The sequence below is a fragment of the Erinaceus europaeus genome, chromosome 5, assembly GCF_950295315.1.
Source record: "Erinaceus europaeus chromosome 5, mEriEur2.1, whole genome shotgun sequence".
Lineage (NCBI taxonomy): Eukaryota > Metazoa > Chordata > Mammalia > Eulipotyphla > Erinaceidae > Erinaceus > Erinaceus europaeus.
In genome coordinates, this window is record NC_080166.1 from 128,144,917 (window position 1) to 128,171,513 (window position 26,597).

Here is a 26,597-nt window from a genome sequence, read left to right on the forward strand (position 1 = left end):
ACCTACCTCACGGAGTTTGGGGGCGGGGGGCTTTGGCAAAACAGCCCGAGCCACTGCATCCTGGTGCCGCCCAGCTCCTGGAGTTGTGGCATCGGAGACACAGGAAACAGCTGCGATGGCTGCTGGGGCTGGTGGCTCCTGCCAGGATCGAGCTGAGCCAAGTGGCTGAGGAGGTGTCCCCAGCCTGACCCTGTGTGTGACCTTTGCCCCAGTCTCTTTTGGGCTTCACCCCAGGACAGGTGCACACACTCCTGCACGCTGCCCGCCCAGGCCCGGCCCTCATGTGCGAGCGAGGATGCTGCCTTCCCGCTGGGGGCCTGAGTGAGGTGATCTAGGGCTGCACGGAGGACACGCAGGTGAACTAACAGACAATCATGAGGTTGCCAGCACACATCACCCCACACAAGGACCCAGGCTCAAGCTTCCCCCACTCCCTATCTGCAGGGGTGGGGATGCTTCACAAGTAGTGACACAGGTCTGCAGGTGTCTCTCTGTCTCTGTCTCCTCCTTCTCCTCTCAGTTTCTGTCTCTATAAAAACAGCAACAATGAAACCAATCAGGAACTTGAGGACGAAGACTAATCAGTGGTTCATGGAGGGAAGGGGAGGAGGGTGGAGTGCAGTTCAGGAGAGAAGGGGCCAGGTGTTGATTTCCAATGAGGCACACCTGAGACTGGGTGGCGCTAGGCTGCAATATTTGGGTAAAAGATCAAATAGAATAAAATAAAACTGGTCTTTGAAGCATGAGGTCCTGAGTTTGATCCCCGGCAGCATGTGGTGCTCCGGCTCTCTCTCATATAAGTCAATACTCTGTTTTTACCAGAGCACTACTCAGCTCTGGTTTATGGTGGTGCAGGGGATTGAACCTAGGACTCAGGAGCCTCAGGCATAAGAGTCTTTTTGCAGAACCATTATGCTGTCTCCCCCTACTGATAAATAAATCTTTAAAAAGAGAGAGAACGAAAAGAAAGTAAAGGCCCGGTGAGACAGCTTGTTGGTCATTACGCCAGGTCCCCTGCATTGCTTGCTTGACGCTGTGGTTTATTTACATAATCACTGTTTTGCCTGAGACCCGCCCTGCCTGCAGGGTATTGGTTTAATCCCCACAGGTTAGAACCTTCGAAACAGCTGCTATGGAAGCTTGCTACCTTCACACTCTTTTTCTCCACCCCCTATCCTAGCCATTTCCTTTTCCCACTTGCCACTTCCGTTTCAAAAGATATAAAGGCGTTGCCTCCGATCAATAAAGACATTGCACTGTGTCCCGCTCAGCCACGAGCTCCTGGTCTCCTCTCTGCCCTGCACACAACAGCTCACTTGTGGAAGGTGCCTGCGCTGCCATGTGTGACGTCAAACCCCCCAGTGCCCCGGGGGAAGCTTTGGCACGTGGTGTCTCTGCCTCTCCCTCTCCTTCCCCCTCTTCTCCTCCCACTCCCTGCTTCTCCCCCTCCCTCTCCCCCCTTCTCCCCATCTCTTTCTCCCTCTTCCTCTCCCTCTGTGAAAAAGTTAGCCCAGAGAGGTAAAGCCCCAGCAAGAGACAAAAATAATAATAAAAAAAAGAATTCCTTAGAGGAAAAAAAAAATGTTTCTAGGTCTGCAAATCAAACTAAGGACCCAAGGGAGATTTACCTTTTTTTTTTTTTTTTTGCCTCCAGTGTGATCACTGGGGCCTGGGCTACAAATCCACTGCTCCTGGAGGCCATTTTCCATTTTTATTGAGCTGAGCAGTGCTCTGGCCTCTCTGTATCTCTCCCATTCAAATAAATTAAAAACATATTTTTAAATATTGTATTTATTTATTAATGAGAAAGAGGAGAGAGAGAGAAAAGGACAGAGAAAGAGAAAGAAGCAGACATCACTCTGGTACTTGTGCTCTCAGGGATTGAACTCAGGACCTCATGCTTCAGAGTCCAATGCTTTATCCACTATGCCACCTCCTGAATCACAAATATATTTTATTTACTTAGTTATTTATCTTACCAGAGCTGCTCGGCTCTGGCTAATGGTGGTGCTGGAGATTGAACCTGGGGCCTTTGGTGCCTCAGGCATGAAAGTTCTTTTATAGAACCAGTACACTATCTCCCCAGCCCTAAGTACAATATTTTTTTAAAATAGCTCAGGTTCAGATTGATAAAGCTCAGCCCTGAAGGGCAGAGAACCTTCCACATCACCCAAGGGCTGGTGCTGGGGGCTGGGCCGTTTTCATTCAGTATTCGCAAGTTAGTGAGCTTTGGGATCAGGGTTTTGTTTTGTTTTGTTTTGTTTTAAAATCCAGCTCACCTGGTGGCATGCACACTTTACTATGTGTAAGGACCCGTGTTCGAGCCCCAGACTCGCACATGGGGTCACCTGCACTGGAGGAAGCGGGGTGATGGAGCGGTGGCCTCTCCTTCTCTCTCAGTCTCTCACTCTTTCTGTTTCTCACTCCTAAGAGAGAAAAAGGGCTCAAAGGGAGGGGTGGAATCACACAGGAGTAGAACTCCAGCGAAAACCCTAGTGGCTAGATAAATAAATAAATAATGCATCAAAGTACATTAATTAATTAAAAATGCAGCCTCAAATCGAACACATAGATGAAATTGTTGTCCAACATGGAAACTGAATGGCTTCTTTTGATCTCTTTGCTTTAAACTTTATAGTGGGATCAGGGCCTCACATATGCTCAATTTCACCACGCCAGGCCACTTTTTCTTTTCTCTTTTTCATTCATCTTTTGTATCTGATAAGACAGAGAGAAACTGAGAGAGGAGGGGGAGAGAGGGAAAGACACCTACAGCACTGCTTCACCCTGGTGAAGCTTCCCCCCTGCAGGTGGGGAGTAGGGGCTCGGACCTGGGTCCTCCCACATGGTAACACATGCCCTTAACCAGGTGTGCCGCCGCACATCCCTCTCTCCATCCCGGCCACGTTTTCATTCAGAGAGAGAGACCACGGCACTGAAACTTCCCCCGTGGCCTAAGCCCCTCCCATGTGGAGCTGGGCTTCAACCCAGGTGGCATGCACGGCGGTGCAGGTACCTTTCACCTGAGCCGTCTCTCCAGCCCTAGGTGAACCCTGGACATTGCCTGGACACACAGACCCTTCAGACAAAAGGCTGCGAGACCTCGGGTGGTCCAGGGTCTCTTCACCACCTAGGAGAAGAGAGCAGGTCTCAGAGTTCAAGAGCTGCCTGGGGTTCCCCAGCGACTGTGAGGAGTTAGGGGCAGAGAGTGCGCCGGCGTTGGGGTGAGTTCTCTGGGTGTTGGAAGGAGTGGGGTCATGAGAACTGACGGCTCAGCGTTATGAGTACTGAGTCCTCCATCACAGGTGCAAGACAGATACCAGAGGAAGAAGCAGTCAGCCCTTCAAGTGGGTCTTTCAAAGCTGAATTCATTCATTCATCAGGCTCATTAAATCACAGCTGAATTCATTCATTCATCAGGCTCATTAAATCACAGCCCTCACAGCCCAGAGGCTTTCGGTGCTCTGCTCTGGAGACCGGATGGAAGGCAAGGTGTCCCAGAGAACACTGATGGAGGGAACGCTCAGTAGTTAGGACCCACTGACGGACGAGGGAGTAGAGAGATGCAGCCAAGCTCGGAGGAGGGACCCCAGTTCTGACACAGAAAAGTGAGCCAGATGGAGTTTCCGGGCAGGCGGGAGGGGGTGAGGCAGAGTCTCAGGCCTGCTTTTTCTTTCTTTTTTTTTAATACTTATTTATTCCTTTTTGTTGCCCTTGGTGTTTTATTGTTGTAGTTATTATTGTTGTTGTTTTTGATGTTGACGTTGTTAGATAGGACAGAGAAAACTAGAGAGAGGAGGGGAAGACAGAGAGGGAGATAGAATGACAGACACCTGCAGACCTGCTTCACCGCCTGTGAAGCGACTCCCCTGCAGGTGTGGAGCCGGGGGCTGGAACCCAGATCCTTCCTCAGGTCCTTGCGCTTTGCTCCACATGCACTTAACCGGCTGCGCTACCGCCCGACCCCCTGCTTTTCCTTTTGTTTGAGGTGCAGAAGGCACTAGAAGGAACTCGATGTTGCTTGGATCAGTGAGTGGGGTGTGTCCAGAGAAGAAAGGCCCCAGTTGGAGAATGAGACTTTAATCCTTAGAAAGGTATTCAGGGGGAGTCGGGCGGTAGTGCAGCAGGTTGAGCGCATGTGGCGCAAAGCACAAGGACCAGCTTGAGGATCTGGGTTCGAGCCCCAGCTCCCCACCTGCAGGGGAGTCGCTTCACAGGCGGTGAAGTGGGTCTGCAGGTGTCTTTCTCTCCCCGTCTCTGACTTCCCCTCCTCTCTCCATTTCTCTCTGTCCTATCTGACAATGACATCAGTACCAACAATAACTACTACAACAATGAAAAACAACAAGGGCAACAAAAGGGAAAATGAAAAAAAAAGAAAAGGTATTCAGGTTGGATGATCACATAGGTATTTCTCACTCTGAATTTTGAATTTCTCCCTCCCTCCCTCGTTTCCCCCCTTCTCCACAGTGCAATGATGAGTCAGCGCACGAAGCATGTGGGTGTCCAGCATGGGCCTCTGCTGCTCCTAACCTAGAGCCAGTTTCAGTATTCAAAGCTGGGCGCCAGTTTATCTAAGAACCGTGGCTCTGCTTCTAAGGAGGATCCAAGTAGAACTGTTCTGGGCCTGGCACCTGTGATGTGTGCATTCTACCAGGTGTGCCACCAACCAGGCCCCCTTCTGACTGAATTTTCAAAAGCATGTTAGAGCCTTTACAATCAGGTCACACTGGGAAAGGCTTCTCACCCACACAATCCAAAGACACATAGACAGATTTTTAAGGATGCAATTATTTTATTTTCTTTTTCAGAGTCAGGGGACCACAAGAGAAAGAGAGAAAGAAGCCAGAGCACCAAAATGTCCTCCAATGAGATGGGGGGGAGGCTCAAATCTGGGTTGAGTGCGTGGCAGAGCAGCACACTATCTCAGCGAGCTATTTTACTGGCCTGTGAATTTATACTGTTGAAACTTCGAAAGAAAAAAAATAATAATTACTGCTGCTTTCTTGTGTGCTCTTTTGAGTTATACATAATTTGAACTAAGGTAGAGACTGGAGAAACAGAATGAAATCCGAAAGGCAGAGTCATTACCAGTCAGTACTCGCTGGTGGTTGTGATACGCCCTTGTCAAGCCCGCAAACTCACGTTTCGTCTTGGCTCCTGCCTCTGAATTGTTCGCACAGTCTGAGAGAATTCCGTCATCCTTTGGAAAAATTAAGTTCATCCAGCACAAGTTCATTTGCAGTAGAGAAGGAATTAAATACAAGGTCTCTTTGTTGGTTGTAAAAGTGTGTGTGTGTGTGTGTGTGTGTGTGTGTGTGTGTGTGTGTGTGTGAAAGATTTTGTTTACTAATGAGAAAGACAGGAGAGGGAAAACACCAGATATCACCCTGGTACATGTGCTGCTGGGGCTTGAACTCAGGACCTCATGCTTGAGAGTTCAGTGCTTTATCCACTGAGCCATCTTCTCCCAGACCGTGTGTGTGTGTTTTAAATAAGACAATTATTTAAAAACTAAAAAGATTTCTTGCATCTCAGGCCCATGGAAAGTAACCATCTGCGTTTGGCTGGCAATTGTCAAGTCTTGTAGCCATGAAAGAGCCCTGCCCCCAGGAGGCAGGCTTGAGGGCCTGTTGGGGTCCGTCCACTCATGCATCCTCCCGCCATTCACATCTTCGTCTGCTTTACGTTGTCCAGGTTCACATCGCCCGGGCTGCTAGAGTCCAGGTTCCCACCGTCCAGGTTCTTCTTCTTCTTCTCCTCCTCATCGAACTGCGCTTCAGTCTCCTCCGGGTTGACGTAGGTGTAGAACCGAGCCATGATGGCGAAGATGATGCAGACGACCAGAAGCAAGGCAGCGAACAGGATGTACTCGGCCCACTTGGAGGGGCGGAGTGGGAGCACAGGTTAGAGTGGGAGGGAGGGGCCGGGCTGGACAGGGGCTCGGGCTGTGGCTACAGGCAGGGACACTGAAAGCTCACGGATAAGGACCGCACGTCGCACAAGACGTAGGGATACCGGTGGCAAGGCTGAAAGAGTGGGGATGCTCTAGCCACTCCCACAAGGTCACTCGGGAAAGAAAGAACACGGGGGGGGGGGGGGGGGGGAGGGGGCTGCTGGAGGGGAAGAGCCCTTGCTATTCCTTTGAGGGAACCCCGGGGCCACAAGCTTCAGCAGAGCTCACAGGGGACCCAGCAGGGGCAGTGAGGAAACAGGTGGGGTGAGGGCAAGCTCTGCGATGAGAAGCGAGGAACGGAGCCTCCTCTCATCAAAGTCCTCACTTTAGGGGCTGGGTGGTGGTGCCAGGTGAAGTGTCTAAGTTACATGTGCAAGGTCCTGGGTTCAAGGCCCCAGTCTCCGCCTGCAGGGGGGAAGCTTCCTGAGCTGTGAAGCAGTGCTACAGGTGTCTTTCTCCTTTCCCCTCTCTCTTCTGCCTCCGGGGTTACTGCTGGAGCGGTGCCTGCACTAGATATCCATCGCTCCTACAGCTTTTTTTTTTTTTTTTCTGGATAGGACAGAGAGAAATTGAGAGGGAATGGGAAGACAGACAGGGAGAGAGAAAAGATAGACACCTACAGATCTGCTTCAGCACTTGTGAAGCCCCCCTCCCCCCACAGGCGGGGAGTCAGGGGCTCCAGCTGGGACCCTTGTCCCAGCCCTTACATAAGGGTTTAACTCGGTGTGCTATGGCTAGGCCCCTTCTTTCTCCTTCTCTGTCTTCCATTCCCTTTCAATTTCTCTCTGTCCTGTCAAATAAAAAGTAATTAAAAATACTTTAAAATGATAATTTTTTAAAAATCACTTTATTGTCACTAGAGCCCTGCTCAGCTCTGGCTTACGGTGGCGCTAGGGATTGAATCTGGGACCTTGGAGCCTCAGGTATGAACAATTTTGTATAATTACTATGCTATTTCCCTGACTCCCTAACTTAACTGACTCCTAACTTAACTGGAAAGACTGTGCTGCTTTCGGGTGGCCTTGACTTTGGGACAGGAAGTTTTGGGGATGATGTCTTATTTGGGGCAAGTAGGATATGTGCCCTAAAGTTAGAAACACTGGTTTTTCTTTTTCTTCCCTCCTTTCCCCTGCTCCCCAGAGCACTGCTCAGCTCTGGTTTATGGTAGTGCTGGGGATTGAACCCAAGACCTCAGAGCCTCCAACATGAAAGGCTTTATTTATGTATGTATTTATTTGCAGAGCTATCTCCCCAGCTCAAGTATTTTATTTTACCCCAGTAAGTGTATGTGTATTAACCTGTTCTCATGGTAGCTGTCAATTTCGGACTAACAAGTGGAAATAATAATGATAATCAGGATGTACTTGGTCATCAGATGGCCCGGAAACCACCACACGGCCGGTGGGTCTGACCGGCAGCTGTGACGCCCACATGTATACAGAGAGCGAGGCAGGCTGCCCCTCACCCTGGTGCAACACACACACACACACACACACACACACACACACACACACACACACACACACACACAGTTCAACCCTCTGTGCGTACCTGCTCGCTGAACTGGCCTGCTCCTGCCACAATCAGCACAATGATGTTGCCAACAGCCACGGTCAACAGCCATCCTGCTTGGAGCACGGACTTCATGTTGGAAGGGGCCTGAGGGAGCAAAGAGGATCCCAACCTTAAGCTCCACTCAGAGCTGGAGGACACAACGCATAGATTCGTCCACTTGATCTGTCTACACCAAAGGGTCACTAGGCTTAAATGTCACCAGGATAAGTCATCGCTCGGACAGCCAGAGACATCAAACCCTCTTTGTTGCAAGAGCACATGTGACTCCCTCAGGTCTTGTCTCTCTACTTTCCACATCCTTGCAAAGTTGCCATCTTGGTTATATGGACAGATCAACAGATGGAACCAATTCTTTTTCTTTTCTTTCTTTCTTTTTCGCCTTCAGGGTCATCACTGCGGCTGGATGCCAGCACTATGAATCCACTGCTCCTGGTGGCCATTTCCCCCATTTTATTGGATAGGACAGAGGGAAATTGAGAGGGGACAGGGAGATGGAGAGGGAGAAAGAGAGACACCTGCAGACCTGCTTCACTGTTCGTGAAGCTTCCCCCTGCAGGTGGGGAGGGAGGGGTGTTTCAAACCCTATACTGTTCCTTTTGCTTAGTACTATGTATGCTTAACCGGGTGCGCCACTGCCAGGCTCCCCTGATTCTGTTTCTTTTAAAATTATTATTATTTACTTTCCATTTTGTTCTCCTTGTTGTTTTATTGTTGTTGTAGTTATTATTGTTGATATCATTGTTGTTGGACAGGACAGAGAGAAATAGAGAGAGGAGGGGAAGACAGAAGGGGGAGAGAAAGACAGACACCTGCAGACCTGCTTCACGGCTTGTGAAGCGACTCCCCCTGCAGGTGGGGAGCCAGGGCTCAAACCCGGATCCTTACGCGGTCCTTGCGCTTTGCGTCATGTGCACTTAACCCACTGCGCTACCGCCTGTCCCCCTCGCCCATTCTGTTTCTACAGTAGTTTCCAAGTGAAATCACTCAGCAGACTGTTTCTTCCCCCTCAAGTGGAGACTGCTTTCAGGGGGCTCTGAGCTGGCTCTTCCATCACCAAAACCTCTCTTCAAGCTCTTGTCACTTGTGTTATATCGGTCACCTCCCTCCCCTGATCATGAGGCCATCACAGAAAAGAAGGGTCTACCTCACAGTTGTAACCTTGAGTGCAGAACCTGAAGGAAGTGGACACTGTGGGGATATGACTATCGGCTGCTTTGATGAAACATTTCAGAAATGAAGTTCTGATTCTGGTATCAGCAGGATTTACCTCACGGGTGTGGTATTCACCAAATCAATATTCTTTGCTAACTTTGAAGAGAGAGCGCGACTTTCCCTTAGAGGCAGAAGGACACAGGCCTGTAAATGCCACTGTGACAAACAGCTGATACCACTTGTTTGCTTAGAAGGTAGAGTCCACTGGCATGATGCTGAGACCACTTCTGATAAGTTTTTCCAACTCAGGAGTCAGCATTGCCAGAGCCCAACTGTGAGAATAGGACAGTGCTGTCTTGTCCCACCAAGACAAGGCTGAGTGATCTCAAATGAGTGTGTCCTGTGGGAGTCACTAAAAATACTGCCTAGGCTTTTTTTTTAAGTATCAGTGTCCAACTACCTCAGATTCACCTGGAGCACCAGTAGCATTTCTGGAAGGCAGGGGAGGGGTGGGATGATGGTTACCAAGAAAAGAAGCCAGAAACCTGAGAATAGGAGAACTCCAATCCTGTGACGGAGAAAACCACCTCGCCGCAGGTGAGGAGGAAATACTGGGGGATCTGCAGGGCCATGTTAATCGAGTTGGGGGCGATGTCTTCAAACGGTTCCACACCAGGGCAGCCGTTAGTCTAGGCCAAAGAGGCAAACAAGCGTGAACAGAAAGCATTCAACCAAGACTGTAAGACAACAGGGACATGTGTGCTGATGTGCAAGGAGGTCCAACTGAGATCTCTCTGTTCTTCTGAGGGGACGTCAGATCAACAGCGGCCAGATTGCTTCTAGAGTAAAACTTGCTCGAAATTAAGTTTACACTATTTTTGCCTCCAGGGTTATCACTGGGGCTCGGTGCTTGCACTACACATCCACTGCTCCTGGTGGCCAATTTTTCCATTTTTTATTGGATAGGACAGAGAGAAATTGAGAGAGGAGGAGAGAGAGATAGACACCTGCAGACCCACTTCACCATCTGTGAAGTAACTCCCTGCAGGTGGGGAGCCAAAGGTTCGAACCGGGATCCTTGTGTGGGTCCTTGCACTTAGTACTATGTGCACTTAATCCAGTGCGCCACCTGGCCCCCAAGTTTACACTTTTAAAAAAATATATATTTATTATTGGATAGAGAGAGAGAAATTGAGAGGGGGGGAGAGAGGGAGAGAGACAGAGAGACACCTGCAGCCCTGCTTCACCACTTGTGAAGCTTCCCCCCTGCAGGTGGGGACCAGGGGCTTGAACCCAGGTCCTTGTGCACTGTAATATGAACACTCAACCAGGTGCGCCACTGCCTGCCCCCATCCCAAGTTTACACTTTAAAGATTTTTTTTATTGGTCCAGGTGGTGGCGCACCTGGTGGAGTGCACATTATAATCCCCAAGGACCCAGGTTTAAGCCCCTAGTCCCCACCTGCAGAGGGGAAACTTTGCGAGTGGTGAAGCAGGTCTGCAGATGTCTCTTCCTTTCTCCCTATCTCCCCCCTACTCTCTTGGTGTCTGGCTGTCTTTACCCAAAAAAGATAATTTTCTTTTTTATTTTGAATGGGGACAGACAGAAGTTGAGAAGGAAGGGAAGATCGAGGAGAGAGAGAGAGAGAGAGAGAGAGAGAGGGAGAGAGAGAGACATCTGCAGCACTGCTTCACTGCTTGAAGCTTCCCCCATGCAGTTGGGGACGAGACCTGGGTAGGAGCTTGAACCTGGGCCTTTGCACACTGTGCTGTGTGCCACCACCCAGCCCCTAAGTCTGCACTTCTCTCGTGGTCTCATATACTTTACTGAGGAAGTGCATGCATTTTTGAATGTGAAGAGACTTGTGGTAGGAAGGCCTTGGCAGCATTTGAAAATATGTCTGCTGGCATTTTCCTCATCTCTGCTAAGGGGGGTAGACCCAAAGAAAGGTTCTCTGAAAGCACAGCCTTCTCTCAGAACTAAAAGGCTATGCTGAGAGGCTACCAGACAGCTTCTAACACTGAGCAACTTGAGCTTGTACTCAGCAAGTCAGCCAGTTTTATCTTATGCTAGCGGTGAAATGAAGTCAATGATGAGCTAAAGAATTAGTTTTAGCCCTACTGAACACTCTGAGCACTCTAAAATACCACTTAGTGGGTGACTGCTCTTGCTTAGGCATATGCGGGACTCAAATCAACCAAGTTTCAGTAGAGTTTCTGACTCATCACTGACCTCCGCTTTGAGCACATAGGTGTACGCACTGCCAAACTGGAGGTAGGGGGACTTGAAAGTTCGACAACTTTCTGGAAATCCTGCTGAGGTGACTGTGATGCTTTTACTAGGAGAGAGATGGTGAGAGAGGTTAGGAAATATTAAAAGCTTCAACTTTATTATTTAAATTAAAACTTTTTTTTTTTTTTTTGCGTCCAGGGTTATCATTGGGGCTCGGTGCCTGCACTACAAATCCACTGCTCCTGGAGGCTATTTTTCCCTTTTTTTTTTTTTTTGTTGCCCTTGTTATTTATCGTTGTTGTTGTTGTTGGACAGGACAGAGAGAAATGGAGAGAGGAGGGGAAGACGGAGAGGGGGAGAGAAAGATAGACACCTGCAGACCTGCTTCACCGCCTGTGAAGCGACCTCTCTGCAGGTGGGGAGCCGGGGGCTCAAACCAGGATCCTTATGCCCGTCCTTGCGCTTCACGCTACGTGTGCTTAACCCGCTGCGCTACTGCCCAGCCCCCTATTATTTAAAAAATTTGAAGGTCCCAATGAATTACCTGAGCAAGAAGGACACAGAGAGAAAGTGAGTAAGAGAGAGAGAGAGAGAGAGGGACAATGCTCAATCCTGGCATATGGTAGTAGCTAGGGACTGAACTTCAGACGTTTAGGGTCTCAGACATGAAAGTCTGGTGCACAAACTCTGAGCTGTCTCTCAGTCCTTCAATTTATGTAGAACCAAGTCCTTACACATGTGTAACTTTACCACTCCCAGATGCTTTTTCAGAGAGAGAGAGAGAGAGAGAGAGAGAACGGCTCTAGAGCTTCCCTGGCACTCTCGCATTCTATGCCTGGGAGTTCAGATCTAGACTTCAGGCAAGGCACATGCTCTGCCTAGTGAGCTATCTCTCTGGCTCCAATTTATTATTATTTTTTTTAAAAAAAAAAAGAGTTTTAGGAGTGAGAGGCAGAAAGAGCAGAGCACTGCTCCATCATCTGCAGTACCAAGGCTGGAGCTTCCCACATGCAAAGCTCTCATTCTGCCCGCGGAGCCACCTCCCAGCCTCTTCCCTCTCTGCACCCCCATCTACTGTTGAAAGAAAAAGGTCTGAAACCTTTGAACTTCAGAGGGAAGTTTCCAGAGGAGGCACTTACCTGCCGTAAGGAAAGAACTGGTATTCACTGGCATTGTGACTGGTGATGTTATAGTCTTTCCCAGCCATTGTGAGGCTGATGGTCTGCTCGAACTTATTTACAAATCTGCAACAGAAAACCATCTGTCTTGTGACTGGACAATGGAATAATGAGCCCAGTTCACGGAACGTGCATCTGAAGAAGGGCTGAGCGCCCTTCCAGAGGAACTGAAGATACTTAGGAAAAGGCTCAAGGGCAGGAAGACAAAAAGTGACCAGACATAGGTTTGCTTTTCACCCACTCCTCGGAACACACCCACAAGCGTGTATCGGGAAGGTGGGGGCGCTCTGGAAAACAGGGTGGGTATGGTGAGTCGCTGCATACACGCAAGTGTGAACTGCACCCCTAGCATTTCACAATGTGATAAAGCTACGTGAAGTCCGTTTCACAATGGGATTTGTTCAGCACAGCTCAGTGCCAGGAACTGTCTTGCAACTACACACAACGCGCTTGTGGATCACGAGAACCAGCTGACTGAAGGGTTGGTGTTTGTGAGACTTGGTTTATGTTTCTACTTTTTATTTTTTCTAATTTTGATTTTTCTCAAAAAATTATCTTTGTTTATTTATTGTATAGAGACATCCTGAAATGGAGAGGGAAGGTGGAGATAGAGAGGGAGAGAGACAGAGAGACACCTGCAGACCTGCTTCACCGCTTGTAAAACTTTCCCCCTATATTTGGGGATGGGAGCTTGAACCTGGGTCCTTGAGCATTGTAACATGTGCATTCAACCAGGTGCATCACCACCTGATCCCTCTACTTTTTAATTATTTTTTTAATCCTATAAAACACATGCTTTTAGGTCTCTAACCAGGAGCCTGAGACCTGAGTCTACAGGCCTGAGGGGGACGGGGGAGCAGTGACCAGCACCTCACTAGAACCTAGCTAGGAACAGAACAGCCTATAGGACTTGGCCTGGGGTCTCAAGTTCTCAAGTCAGTGCCAAGTCCCTTGTGTCAGAGTTTCACACAGTTTTGTTGACTGAGTAGTCATGGACTGAGTAGGGGTGACTGGGTAGATGGTCAAGTGAAGACCCTGGCACTCTTGAACGGCCCTGGGGGGGAGAGCATTTCTCCTGTCAGATAATCCTTCCTATGGAGGATTATCGGATTTAGAGAACAGGAAGCAAGAACAGTGTCCAACTAAATGCTGCAGAGAGCAATGTCACTCCTGCATCTCTAAGCTCCGCGAGTGAGTTTCATCAGCTCGGTGGCAATAGGCAATAACATCCACCAAATTCTAGGGGCTGGGAGAACTTTCCGCGAATCAAGCTCAGGCCCTGCCATCTGCAACAACATCGATGTAACTTTAGCACGAAGTGAAATAAGCCAGAGGGAGAATTATATGTGGAAATCTAAAAAAAAAAAAAAAAAAAGTGAACTCACAGAAACAGTGAGAAGAAATGGAATTGCCAGGGATGAGGGGTTGGGACAAGTGGAGAGATATTATTGGTCACAGGTCCAAACTTCCAGACAGAAGAGGCATATTTTCTAAAGAGTTCACAGACCGTGTTGTTGACAATAGCATGCTTAACATCTACTGAAGCTTTTTACAAGCATTCTCATCACTTAGAAAAAGTAACTTTTGCGTGGGCTGGCAGATACATTCAATAAATTTATTGTAGTAACTATCAATTAAATCACCAGGTTGTATACTATAAACAAACCCCCTACTAAGTGTTAAGGCTCTGGTCAGAACTTCAGTAAGCAGATAGATCAGTTTGGGGAGAATTATAATCCTAAGTTTGACAAAGGACTGTAAGCGCAACTCTATCCATAATGAGCTCTTTACTGATCTGACAAGCTGTCTGTAGACTGCTGGTCTCACATCCTATGTGTGTTTTGTTTAATGTATAACTAGTCTTTCATCTTTTTTTGAGCAATTGCCTATGGCTGAGTTTTGAAATGTTTCTAATCATTCATTGCTTTAGAATTATGACGTGTCTTACGGTTGTTGACTTTCTCTCGTGTGACCTTATAACGCTCACTTATTGACTCCAGAAGCTTTTGCTGTAAGAATCTTTGTGATTTTTTGTGCAGATGATAGTGTCGTCCGTGAGTGGAGACAGCTGCATGTCTCCCCTCCACATCTAGATGTGTTTGCTTCTTTCCCTTTCTCTTCCCACTGTCACCCACAGAAATGCCAAGGAAGTGTAGATAGTCAACATTGTATGGAGTCAACATTGTATGGAGTCAACATTGTAAGGAGTCAACACTGTATGGAGTCAACACTGTATGGAGTCAACACTGTATGGAGTCAACACTGTATGGAGTCAGTCAACACTGTATGGAGTCAGTCAACACTGTATGGAGTCAGTCAACACTGTATGGAGTCAGTCAACATTGTATGGAGTCAACACTGTATGGAGTCAACACTGTATGGAGTCAACACTATATGGACAGAGAACATTTAGACATTCGCCACTTAGTATCATGTTGCTTGAGTTCTTTTCCCACTCAAGATGTTCCTTCCCATTCCTGGCTCGCTGAGAGTTTTTCTTAGGAACAAACGCTAAATTTCATCAAGTGATCTTTGCTCATCAATTAATATGACATGGACTCCTCTCCCTAGTGGATTAAAGTGAAGGAATATACTGATTATTTCTTTCTGAATACTGAACCAGCCTTACGGTCTCGGGAGAAGCCAGTCTATATTCTTGCTGTGTCTGAACTTGACTCTGGGTATGCATTATCTACAAGAAGCTGGTAAAGCTTATATTTTAAAGAAATATACATGCCTGATTCCATTTTCTCCTTTATCTGGCTTCTTGTTAAGGCCATCATTTACCTGAGAAAGAACACATTTTCAGATCTAACATGTTAGAGTAAGTTCAAATGAATATTCCAGAGTTAGAGAAAGAAAGTGTTGGTGACATTATCTTGGGAGCTAAGGGTCATCCTGATAACATGGAAAGGGGGGTTATCCATTGATAGTGGCTGTCCTTGGAATTAGCGTCAATATCTACAGCTTCATGTTGGCTCTCCCAAGGTTCCATAGAACACAGCTCTCAAACAATTTTGAACAAGCCACTCAATAACTTCGTAATTTAAGAAGGGACTCAGAAGTCTTAATCACACATAGCAATCCTATAGAAGCTCCTTTAATTTTATTTAGCAGAATACCCACAACTCCATCTTGTTCAAGTACACCTTCATAGTGTTTTATTTTTTTATTGCCACCTAGGTTCTCACTGCAGATCCATGCTGGCTCTACAGAGCCACCACTCCTGGTGGCAATTTTTTCTTTTTTTCATATTTTTTAAAAAAATATTTATTTATTCCCTTTTGTTGCCCTTGTTCTCTTATTGTTATAGTCATTGATGTTGTTGTTAGGACAGATAGAAATGGAGAAAGGAGGGGAAGATAGAAAAGGGGGAGAGGAAGACAGACACCTGCAGACCTGCTTCACCACTTGTGAAGCGACTCCCCTGCAGGTGGGGAGCCGGGGGCTCAAACCGGGGTCCTTCCGCCGGCCCTTGCGCTTTTCGCCATGTGTGCTTAACCGGCTGCACTACCGCCTTACTCCCCTAATTTTTATTAGATAGGACCGAGAGATATTGAAAAAGGAGGGGGAGATGGAGAGAGAGAAGGCTAGACACCAGGAATCCTGCTTTACCACTCATGAAGCTTCTCCCCTGTAGATGGGGAGCGGGCGCTTAAACAGAGGTCCCTGTGCTTATTAATATGTATGTATGCTTACTAATATGTATGTATGATTATTAATATGTATGTATGCTTAACTGGGTGCATCACCCTTAGTCATAGCTTTTTTTTTTTTTTTGCCTCCAGGGTTATCAGTGGGGCTCAGTGCCTGTACTAGGAATCCACTGCTCCTGGCAGCCATTTTTTCCCATTGTTGTTGCTCTTGCTGTTGTTGGACAGGACAGAGAGAAATTGAGGGGAGGGGAAGACAAAGAGGGGAGAGAAAGACAGACACCTGCAGACCTGCTTCAGCGCCTGCGAAGCGACTCCCCCTGCAGGTGGGGAGCCGGGGGCGCATCCTTGCGCGTCACACTGTGCACTTAGCCCGCTGCACTGCTGCCTGGCCCGTTTGCAGCTTTTTTTTTTTTTTTTTTTATAACCTAAGTGGCATATACACACAGATACCTCTATTATGCTGTTAAATGTTTTTTTTCCCACTCCCCCCACTTTTTGATAGAGGGTGATATCAGAGAGATGAAGAGAGAGATGAAGACAGAGAGAAGGAGTGGCCTGGGAGGTGGCGCAGTGGATAATACCTTAGACTCTCAAGCAGAAGGTCCTGAGTTTGATCCCCAGCAGCACATGTACCAGACATCTGCTTGTGAAACTTCCCCCATGCAGGTGGGGACCTAGGGTCTGAACCTGGGTCCTTGTGCATGGTAGCATATATTATCTACTGAGTGCATGCCCCTCCCCCTTCCACTTTTACCTGATATATTTCCTATGACTTTTCAGATACTGCCTTAGTTTTCTAACTACCTGGTGCAAAGCTATGAACGACTATGATTTATGATGTATTTTAAATATTGCCTCAAATGTATGAGAAAAAATGTATGTACCTGAAAATGTACCTATGCCTTCCCTGTGATTGTACACAGATGCATAGACACACACACACACACACACACACACACACACACACTACATCATGCCTAGAAAAAAAAAATCTTTTCTGAGCCTTCTTTCTCTGCCTAGGTGAGCCTGTCAGCATGTGAGTAAAGGCTCTCTCTCTCTCTCTCTCTCTCTCTCTCTTGACCTAAAATGTGGTTGTTCTCAATTTTCCTGAATAAAGTTTAAAATTCCTGAAAAAGGAAAAAAGAAAGAAAAAAATCTTTTCTAAGTTTATAAAATTTGTGTCAGCACTTCTCACTGACTAGTCAAACGTTCATTGGAAGTCAAATGACTTGGGTCTCTGAAAAAGGAAAACATTAAAAATGATCTATGATAGTACAATGCAGAAGTTAAGACAAAGGCACGCCACTCAAAGGCCCACCTCCAGTGTTACACGCAGACTTAGCTGTAGACATCCAGTACTTACCACTTGGTACTTATTGCTATCCCAGACAAGAAGAGTATGGCGTTGGCCTTTCTCAAAGTTGGAGACCACGGGAGTAGTTACTGATTGGCCAATGCCAGAAATGTTTATATTCAGTTTGTCTGCATCAAAAGTCATGTAGGACTTAGTCTACAACGGGAGGAGAGAGGTCATGTCAATACCACAGAGAACCATTCTGCAGTGTGTAAGTGTCATGGACTACTGGTTGACATTCCGAGTTCATATGTAGACTTTAAGCAATGCATTCCGAGCCTGGGAGGCTGGCGGTGGCTCAGTGGACACCTCTCCAACGACCAAGGCTCTGGGTTTAAACTCTAGCACCGTATGGGGCCCTCATGGACTGTAGCAAGCTCACTGCCTCAGTGGTGGAGTGGTATTTTGATCCTGGTAAAGGGCTGGCAGGGGAGCTCACCTGGAAAGTGTGCCTGCTTTACCAAGCAGCAGCCAACCCAGGCTGGAACCCAGAACCCACCATAGTGGAAGAAACCTTTGGTGCTGTGGTTTCTTCCCCTCTCCCTTGATCTTGGTCTCTCGCTTTGTACCTGAAAAAAGCCAGCCTGGAGAGCAAAGCTCCAGCAATGAAGGAGAAGAATAACCAAAGTCTTTTTTTGGTGAGAACTATGGTGGTTATCACTGGAAGAAGCGTGGGGACACAAAACCATGGTGGTGGGAGGGATGTAATCGTACAATCTTGTCAACCACTAATAAAACCAATGAAAAATGGCTTGACAGAATAAGTAAGGCCTAGCTCCAGGAACTGGCAGCCACAACAGCCCTCAAGGGTGGGGTGAACACGCAGTTTCAGAGCTCCTAACTAGGAATCTGCATTTTATAGACACCCCAGGAGATGCATGCAGGAGACGGAGCCACCTTGGTAGGGATGGCCCCACTTTCTGAAGGGAGTCTGGGTCCGTCAACTCTGCCACTTGAGGAAGGCTGGTCCTGAAATAAGTGCAGTCTAGAATGTTCCCACCTGTGGCTATGGACTGCGAACTCAGACTGACAGGGCCTCAGAGGTTATATAGGCCCTTGTGGTAAATGTGAATAGACAGGGGCCCTGGGTCAGATGGAGGGGTAAACAGTTAGTGGTATTTATATACTTTCCTCATGTTTGGGAGCTACTCTCTGCCCCAATCCAGCTTTCTAGTCCTATTCTCAATGCTGACGCCATCTTCCCAGACAATATTTTTAGTTTACCCTCATGTTAGCTATCAGGCTTTCAGTAAAAATTATTAAAGTTATGTATCTCTTGGAGTACACCTAAAATAGACTTCCTAGCTTCTTCCCACCCTAAAATCCCTATTTCCATCTGCTCTATTCCTACTTTGTGGTTCATGTTCAATCACATTTTGTACTGCTTTATATCTGATATATATATTTATATTTTCAGCCGCCAAGTTGCAGATGGTATCACAATTTCATCCTGACCTTCCCTGGGCAGACGACCTCACACTGTGTCTCAAAGTCTCACCTCTCCAGAGCCCTGCCCCACCAGGGAAAGACAGAAACAGGATAGGAGTGTGGATCCACCTGCCAGTGCCCATGTCCAGCAGAGAAGCAATTACAGAAGCCAGACCTCTCACTTAATGCACGCCATAAAGAATTTTGGTCCATACTCCCAGAAGGATAAAGAATAGGGAAGTTTCTAATGGAGGGGGATGGGACAGGGAACTCTGGTGGTGGGAACTGTGTGGAATTGTACCCCTGTGATCTTATAATCTTGTTAGTCATTATTAAATCACTAACAAAACAAAAAAAGCACGGGGCCACTGGGTCTAGAGCAAAGTCAGGATGAGGCTGAGTTACTGTGACATCTCGTTTCGGGCCTGTCTCAGGAATGACAGAGGGGCTTCTCCAGTCCCCACCTGGCAGCTTTGGCCCAGCAGTGAGAAGGGAAGTGAAGCGGTGACCCCGCTACTCACATGGCCCATCTGGCTCACATTCACTGCGTGTCCCGGGAAATAGACCATCATGTTCTGGTTTCCTATGTTCAGCACTTTCACTTGAACTTGGTTGGCTTGGGGGAAGACTGGAAGGGTTTTCTGAGCAAAAGGAAAGAGAACAAATAAGCAGTGAAGCCTTCAGTGCAGATAGGAAATAGTCAAGCTGGGTCACTCACGTGGAGGGAGACTTCATGTCTGCACAGAGGGGAGACCCACACCCACCCTGAAGCTCCCCCCATGCTCCTCATGGTACCACAGAAAGTGAGGTTTGGCTTGAGAGGTGGGGCAGTAGATAAAACACTGGACTCTCAAGGACAAGATCCAGAGTTCAGTCCTCAGCATTCATGTGTCAGAGTGATGCTCTGCTTCTACCACTAATAAACAAATACATCTTTAAACAAAAATTAAAAAGGAGAAGGAAAAAAAAAGGCAAGTGAGGCTTATACAGAACATAGAAGTGAACCGAAAAGGGCTGTTCTTGTTCCTGGCCATCAGCTTCTCCGCACGCACGCACGCACGCACGCACGCATGCACGCACGCACGCACGCACAGCTAATTTTATGCTATGGACATTTCACCATGACGAAATTTTTTTTTTTTTTGCCTCCAGGGTTATCACTGGGGCACGGTGCCTGCATCCACTACTCCTGGAAGCCATTTTTTCCCCATTTTTTGTTGCTGTTGTTGTTCTTGTTGCTGTTGGCTACGACAGAGAGAAATGGAGAGAGGAGGGGAAGACAGAGAGGGGGAGAGAGAGATAGACACCTGCAGACCTGCTTCACTGCCTGTGAAGTGACCCCCTCCACCGGGATCCTTACACTGGTCCTTGCACTTAGTGCCATGTGTGCTTAATCCGCTGCACTACCACCTGGCCCCCACTTTCTGATACCTTATGTTACCTTCTCATCTTTTGTGTAGTTAACCCTGTCCTTTTATCTTTTATTTTATTTTTTATTTTTTACATATTTTATTTAAACAAGAGAGAGAGAAAGGCCAGAACACTGCTCAGCTCTGGCTTAGGATGGTGCTGGGGATTGAACCTGGGATGTTGGAGCCTCAGGCCTGACAGTCTTTTGCAGAACCATTATGCTGTCTCCCCATCCTGCTGCCCTTTTATCTCTGCTGAATGATATGTCTCTGTGTCGATAACCCCCACACCCCACAAACTCTAGGACTGAGATCAAGATTTCAGAAAGGCTGATGCCAGTCCTCAGAGAATCTGATGCTCTCTGGGTCTCAACTGCTCTGAAGAATCAATCTCTCTCTCTGCTCTGCTTCACAGCCATGACTTTTTGGTCAACAGACACATGGCACCTCCTTCAGAGCTGCTGTGCGCTTAGTTTCTTTTCTTTTTAAAGACTGTATTTATTTATGAATGAGGAACATAGGAGGAGAGAAATAAAGAACCAGATATCACTCTTGTACATGTGCTGCTGGGGACTGAACTCGGGATCTCATGCTTGAATATCCAGTGCTTTATCCATTGCACCACCTCCCGGACCACTGAGCTTAGTTTCTTTTATTTTAAAAGTTTTTAAAATGTATCTTATTGATTGAATAGAGACAGAGAGAAACTGAAAAAGGAGGAGCTGGAGATGAAGAGAGACACCTGCGGTTTGTGAAGCTTCTCTCCTGCGTGTGTGGAACAAGGGTGTGAACCTGGGTCGCTGCACGTTGCTATGTCTGCTCAACCAAGTGCGCCCCCGGCTGGCCCTGAGCTTGGCTTCTATCTGACTTTATTCCCACCATGTCCCTGAGAGACCAACTCCACCCCAGGAGCATGTCAGGGACTGGCCAAGACCTAGCTCTGCCCTGACCCATTTGATCCTGGGGAGAGGACACCTCCAGGCACCCCCCACTGCACCCCTGGGCGACTCACGTCAATTTCCAGCTGCACGATGGCAGCCACCACAAAGGCCATGGACGCCAGGAACATCCCCACTGTCATCTTCCTCAGGGAGCTGTGCACAAGCCAGAGAGTGACCCTCCACCAGTGTCCCCCAGGCAGGCTGACGACGAGCCCCCAAGGGACACCTCCTCGCCCACCAGAGTCCCCTAATAAGCCCCCTCCTCCCCAGTGCGTGGTGACACAGCCACTCTGCAGTTTTTTTCATAGACAAAACCGACAAGGATAAATGTAATGAAGCCTCTCGTTTGTAACTTCATTTATTTATTTATTTCCCTCCAGGGTTATTGCTGGGGCTTGGTACCAGCACTACAAATTTGCTGCTCCTGGTGGCCGTTTTTTTTCTCTGCCTCCTGCCATTTTATTGGATAGGACAGAGAGAAGATGAGAGAAGAGGGGAAGATAGAGAGGGAGAGGGACAGACACCTGCAGCTCCACTTCATCGCTTCTGAAGCCTCCTCCCTGCAGGTGGGGAATGGGGGCTGGAAGCGGGATCCTTGCGCGGCTTCCTGCGCTTAGTATTATCTGCGCTTAACCCGGTGTGCCACCGCCTGCCCCCCAGTGATTTCTGTGATTTTTGCATGCGATTTCCAGTATCTACTGTTTGAGTGGTGCTTTGGATGGCATCTAACATTTCTTTTCTTTTTTTTTTTTTTTGCCTCCAGGGTTATTGCTGGGGGCTCAGCACCTGCACTACAAATCCACTGCTCCTGGAGGCTATTTTTTCTATTTTGTTGCCCATGTCGTTACTCTTGTTGTTGTCATTCCTGTTGTTGTTATTGGATAGGACAGAAAGAAATTGATAGAGGAAGGGAGACAGAGATGGAGAAAGAAAGACAGACACCCGCAGACCTGCTTCACCACATGTGAAGTGACCTCCCTGCAGGTGGGGAGCCAGGGGCTTGAACTGGGATCCTTATACCGGTCCTTGTGCTTCATGCCATGTGCACTTAAGCCAGTGCACCACACCACTGCCTGGCCCCCCTATGGCAGCTAACATTTCTATCATCTACAGAGACAGGAGAACCTCAATTAGAGGCTGTGTGGGCTGACACTCGGCCCCTTCCTTTTAAAGGTAGATTTTCAGAAATGCAGGCAACACACTTTTGTGTTGCTTAGCTCCGGTTTGTGGTGGTGTGGGGGACTGAACCTGGGACTTTGGAACCTTAGGCATGAGTCTCTTTGCATAGTCATTTTATGCCACCTACCCCCACCTGGGCAAGGTTTTTATTTTTATTGCCACTAGGGTTACTGCTGGGGCTTGGCACTAGCAATTCACCACTCCTGGTGACCTTTTCCCCGCCCTTCTTTTTTCGTTCTATCTTATTGCATAGGACACAGAAAACCCGAGAAGGGAAGGGGAGATGGAGGGAGAGAAAAAGAGACACCTGCCGACCTGCTTCACCACTAGTGAAGATTCCCTCCTGTAGGCGGAGAGCAGGGATGTGAACCTGGGGCCTTGCACATGTCGACGTTTGCGCTCAAACAGGTGCACAAACAGGTGCACCATGGCCTGGCCCCATACATGCTTTAAAAGCCCTCCCACGGAGCAGGTGAGAGTGGAGGTGAGAGCTTCCTTTTGGAGGCAGGGTGGAGGGGATGCGGTCTGTCTGCAAAGCCCTGACACTAAGGCCGGGAGGCCCGCCCCAGCCCAGGCCGTGGTCACCTACGTGAAGTTGATGCCGCACTTTGCGATCAGAGGGTAGACGACCGCATCCACGATGGGGACCATGATGACGATCAGGATGGCGTTCACAGTCTGCAGGGGAAGGGCCGTGTGACCTCAGTGCCCTGCGCTGCGCTCCTCCAGCTCCAGGGGCCACCCCGGGGTTTGCTCTTACCTGCATCTGATCCGGCTGGAGTTCAATTCCTCCCTGCAAAGAAAGAACGGAAGCCCCGTGGGTAAGAGAGCAGTCAGGGTGCGGGGGACATCGTGGCAGAGAAGGGGGAGGGGGTGACAGCACTAGAGAAGGGAAGGTGACTGGAGGAGGTAAAAATACCCTGATGTTCTGCACTTACAATTTTCCCGCTCATAGCTGTCGCCTGCAGTGTCCACCTGGAGCCCTGAAAGTATTTTCCAGATTAGAAATGAGGTCTGAGAAGTCAGGGGACTTAGACATGGTTTCAGTACCAACTGAGTCTCCCAGCTCCACTGCATAAAGTTGAACAGACTTTCATTTCTGCTGTACAAATCAAGCCAAGTGGGGAGCCAGGTGGTAACGCACCTGGTTGAGCGCACGTTACAAAGCACAAGGACCAGGGTTTGAGCCCCAGTCCCCACCTGCAGGGGGAAAATTTCACAAGTAGTAAAGCAGGGCTGCAGGTGTCTCTATCTCCCCCCTCCTCTCAATTTCTGTCTCTATCAAATGAATAAAGATAATAAATAATAATAATAAAACAAATCAAGCCAAGTGCTAGCATACTACACAATTATTATATTTAAAATTTTTTATTTATAAAATAGAAATAGTGACAAGACTATAGGATAAGAGGGGTACAGTTCCACATAATGCCCACCACCAGAACCCTTCACCGTTTGTGAAGCTCCCCCCCTGCAGATGGGGCTTGAACCCAGGCCCTGGCACACTGTGATGTGTGCACTGTACCAGGTATGTCACCGCCTGGCCCCACTCTGATGAGGACACATTCAGCAGTCATTCACACCCCAAGCATTCCATTCTGAGAGTAAAACATACCTCCCATCCCTGCTCAAAGTTGAGATTTTTTTGTGGATCACACTAAAAAGAGAGCCTTTTCACCAGGCTCTATCACTGTTAAAGAAGTCCTAGCTCATGAATGTGCCCAGGTTTGGTTGACAATTGTCCTTGGTTCTTTGATGAGATCTGTCTCAAGACTCCTTCACTCGCCCACTTCATTTTGCATCAGACATGTGGACAGAATGAGTTGGAGCCTGTTGTTTAAGCAAGTTCAATGGGACCTAAGAGTGATCAAGAACATAAAACTAAAAAGAGAAAGAGAGGAAAGAAGAAAAAAACAGAAAGTGAAAGGCGGCTGGGTCGTGGCGCGCTGGCTGAGTGCACATGCTCCAGTGTGTAAGGACCTGGGTTCAACTCCTCAGTCTCCACCTTAGAGGGGATGAGGGGAGCTTCTCCAGTGGTGAAGCAGGGCTGCAGGTGTCTGTCTCTCTCTCTCTCTCTCTCTCTCTCCCTATCCAAAACACATAAATCAATAAAATATTTAAAAACAAGTGGAGGTGAATATTTTAAGGAGCTAAATACTAAGTATGATTTGGCAAGGGGGATTAATACCGGAAGAATGTTTGCTTGACAAAGCTACAGAGAAAAACAGCTTCCCATTACCTGCTGATCAAACAAGGCCCAGAACATTGGGAGTGGGATATACAGGAACATCACCCTCATGACCATCTTGATTTGAGAGATGAGCCGCTCCTGCAGGGGAAGGGAGGGAGGGAGAGAGGGAGGAGATGAACCGCCCACAGCCACCAGCAACGCCCAGTGCTGGGAGCCAGTTAGGACTAGAGGCCGGCTGGGAGATGATGAACCATTTCCGGGAGCCCACCTACCGGTTTCTCTTTCTGTTTTGTTTGATTTTTTATTAGTCATTTAATAGTGATGTACAACACAGTAAGAAAATAGGGGTGTGATTCCACCCCACTTCCACCCAAAAGTTTTGTGCACACCCCCCAGCCCATGTGTAACCCCATAGTTCTCCCAAAATCACAGTTATGGGTTGAATGTATGTATATGTGTATATGCATATGTATATGTGTTCAATCTCCAGGGTTATCGCCTGGGCTTGGTGCCCGCACTACAAATCCACTGCTCCTATGGCCATTTTTTCCCTCAAATTTATTTATTTTTGGATAGGACAGAGAGAAATTGAGAAGGGGTAAGACAGAGAGGGAGAGAGAAAGACAGACAACTGCAGATCTGCTTCACCGCTTGTGAAGTGACCCCCCCCTGCAGGTGGGGAGCCGGGGCTTGAACTGAGATCCTTGTGCAGATCCTTACACTTTGTACTATCTGTGCTTAACCTGGTGCCCCGCTGCCCGGCCCTGTTTCAGTTCTCTCTATATATTCCACTTACGAGTGAAATCATTCCATAGCTGTCCTTCCTTTTTCCTGTTCCCTCTTACATATAAGCGAAACAGTGCCTGACTTCCTCTTCCTCAGGCGTTCCCCAGAATCTCTTCTCTCAGTGATAGTGCAAAAACAAAGATTCCTGGTCACAACAATTCATGCTCCAAGTAGAACTGGAGTTCAGAGCCCTCTGGCCATCTTCTCCGTAACATTTCCCCTTCTGGGAGTATCAATCAAAGCTATTTTTTTGGAGTGCAGAAGGAAGGAGTTTTGGCTTCTGTAATTGCTTCTCTTCTGGACATCAACCATGGACCTCTTTAGAAAACTCCAAGCTCCTAATGTATTTAAAATGAGTCAAAGGCTGAGACGTGGCTCACAGTAGAATGCATGCCCTACAGTGCTCACAATTCACCAAGTGTGAGGACCCGGTTCAAGCTCCCAGCACCACCCGGGAACACTGTGCATGGCGGATGCTGTAGTGTCTCTTCTCTCTGTTTCTTGATCTCAATTTTTTTTTTAAGTTAAAAAAATGCACCGTGGTCCAGGAGGTGGCACAGTGGATAAAGCACTGTACTCTTAGGAGTGAGGTCCTGAGTTCAATCCCCAGCAGCACATGTACCAGAGTAATGTCTGGTTCTTCCTCTCTCTCCTCCTCTTTCTCATGAATAAATAAATAAATAAAATCTTTTTTAAAAAGTAATATAAAAAAAATGTACCAGGAGTGATGTGATCACAGTGGTGTGAAGCGTAGGTTGCCAAAAATAAACAATAAAATGAGTAGACATCTGTGTCAAAGGTAAATATAAATCCACTAAGTGATGGCTCAGGAGATGGCCCAGAGGAGAAAATCCTGGACCTGGACCGTCTATGGACTGTGTCTTCTTTGCCACGTGTGTGACCGGGGTTCAAGCCCAGCCACCACTGCATTAAAGGAAGCTTCAGTGCTGTGGTCTCTTTCACCCTCTCTGTCTCTCAGCCTCTACCTACACAAAGAAACAAACAAACAAACGCTAAAAGTGTGGGACTCAAGCATGAGATCCTGAGTCGTTCCCCAGCATTGCTTGTGCTCAAGTGATGCTCTAGTTCTCTCTTTCAAATAAGCAGATTAAAAAAAATATATATTTTATTTTATTTATTTATTCCTTTTTTTGTTGCCCTTGTTTTTATTGTTGTAGTTATTCATTGTTGTCTTTGTTGGGTAGGACAGAGAGAAATGGAGAGTCGCCTGTGAAAGCGACTCTCCTGCAGGTGGGGAGCCGGGGGCTCGAACCGGGATCCTTATGCCAGTCCTTGCGCTTAAACCACTGCACTACCGCCTGACTCCCAAGCATATAATTTTTTAATCCACTCAATGTAAGTCTTGCCATCACCTGTTAACTTTCCTACATCCAAACTAATTATGTCCTCACAATTACACACAACCAATGCAAGGTTATAGCAAGTGAGAAGACGATGTGTCCAGATAAATTATGTTCTCAACAGAAAAAGGAGGCAGGGGAGCAGTGGCACACCCAGTTGAGCTCACATGTTAGAATGTGCAAGGATCTGGGTTCAAGC

At 47.7% G+C, this 26,597-nt stretch overlaps 1 protein-coding gene across 1 annotated transcript in view; it reads right to left on the minus strand.

Moving 5' to 3' along the window:
• Positions 1-4,775: 4,775 nt before the first annotated feature.
• SLC15A1 (solute carrier family 15 member 1) overlaps positions 4,776-26,597 on the minus strand; it is a 54,185-nt gene continuing 32,363 nt past the window's right edge. The window contains exons 11-23 of the mRNA XM_060191785.1: positions 24,300-24,389; positions 22,999-23,043; positions 22,821-22,853; positions 22,650-22,738; positions 20,953-21,034; positions 19,053-19,172; positions 17,113-17,259; positions 14,831-14,880; positions 12,055-12,159; positions 10,916-11,021; positions 9,229-9,372; positions 7,508-7,615; positions 4,776-5,880 (exon numbers count right to left, since the gene is read on the minus strand). Of these exons, the coding sequence (XP_060047768.1) occupies positions 5,668-5,880; positions 7,508-7,615; positions 9,229-9,372; positions 10,916-11,021; positions 12,055-12,159; positions 14,831-14,880; positions 17,113-17,259; positions 19,053-19,172; positions 20,953-21,034; positions 22,650-22,738; positions 22,821-22,853; positions 22,999-23,043; positions 24,300-24,389 (1,332 nt within the window). The 3' untranslated portion in view covers positions 4,776-5,667. The remainder of the gene's footprint in view (positions 5,881-7,507; positions 7,616-9,228; positions 9,373-10,915; positions 11,022-12,054; positions 12,160-14,830; positions 14,881-17,112; positions 17,260-19,052; positions 19,173-20,952; positions 21,035-22,649; positions 22,739-22,820; positions 22,854-22,998; positions 23,044-24,299; positions 24,390-26,597) is intronic.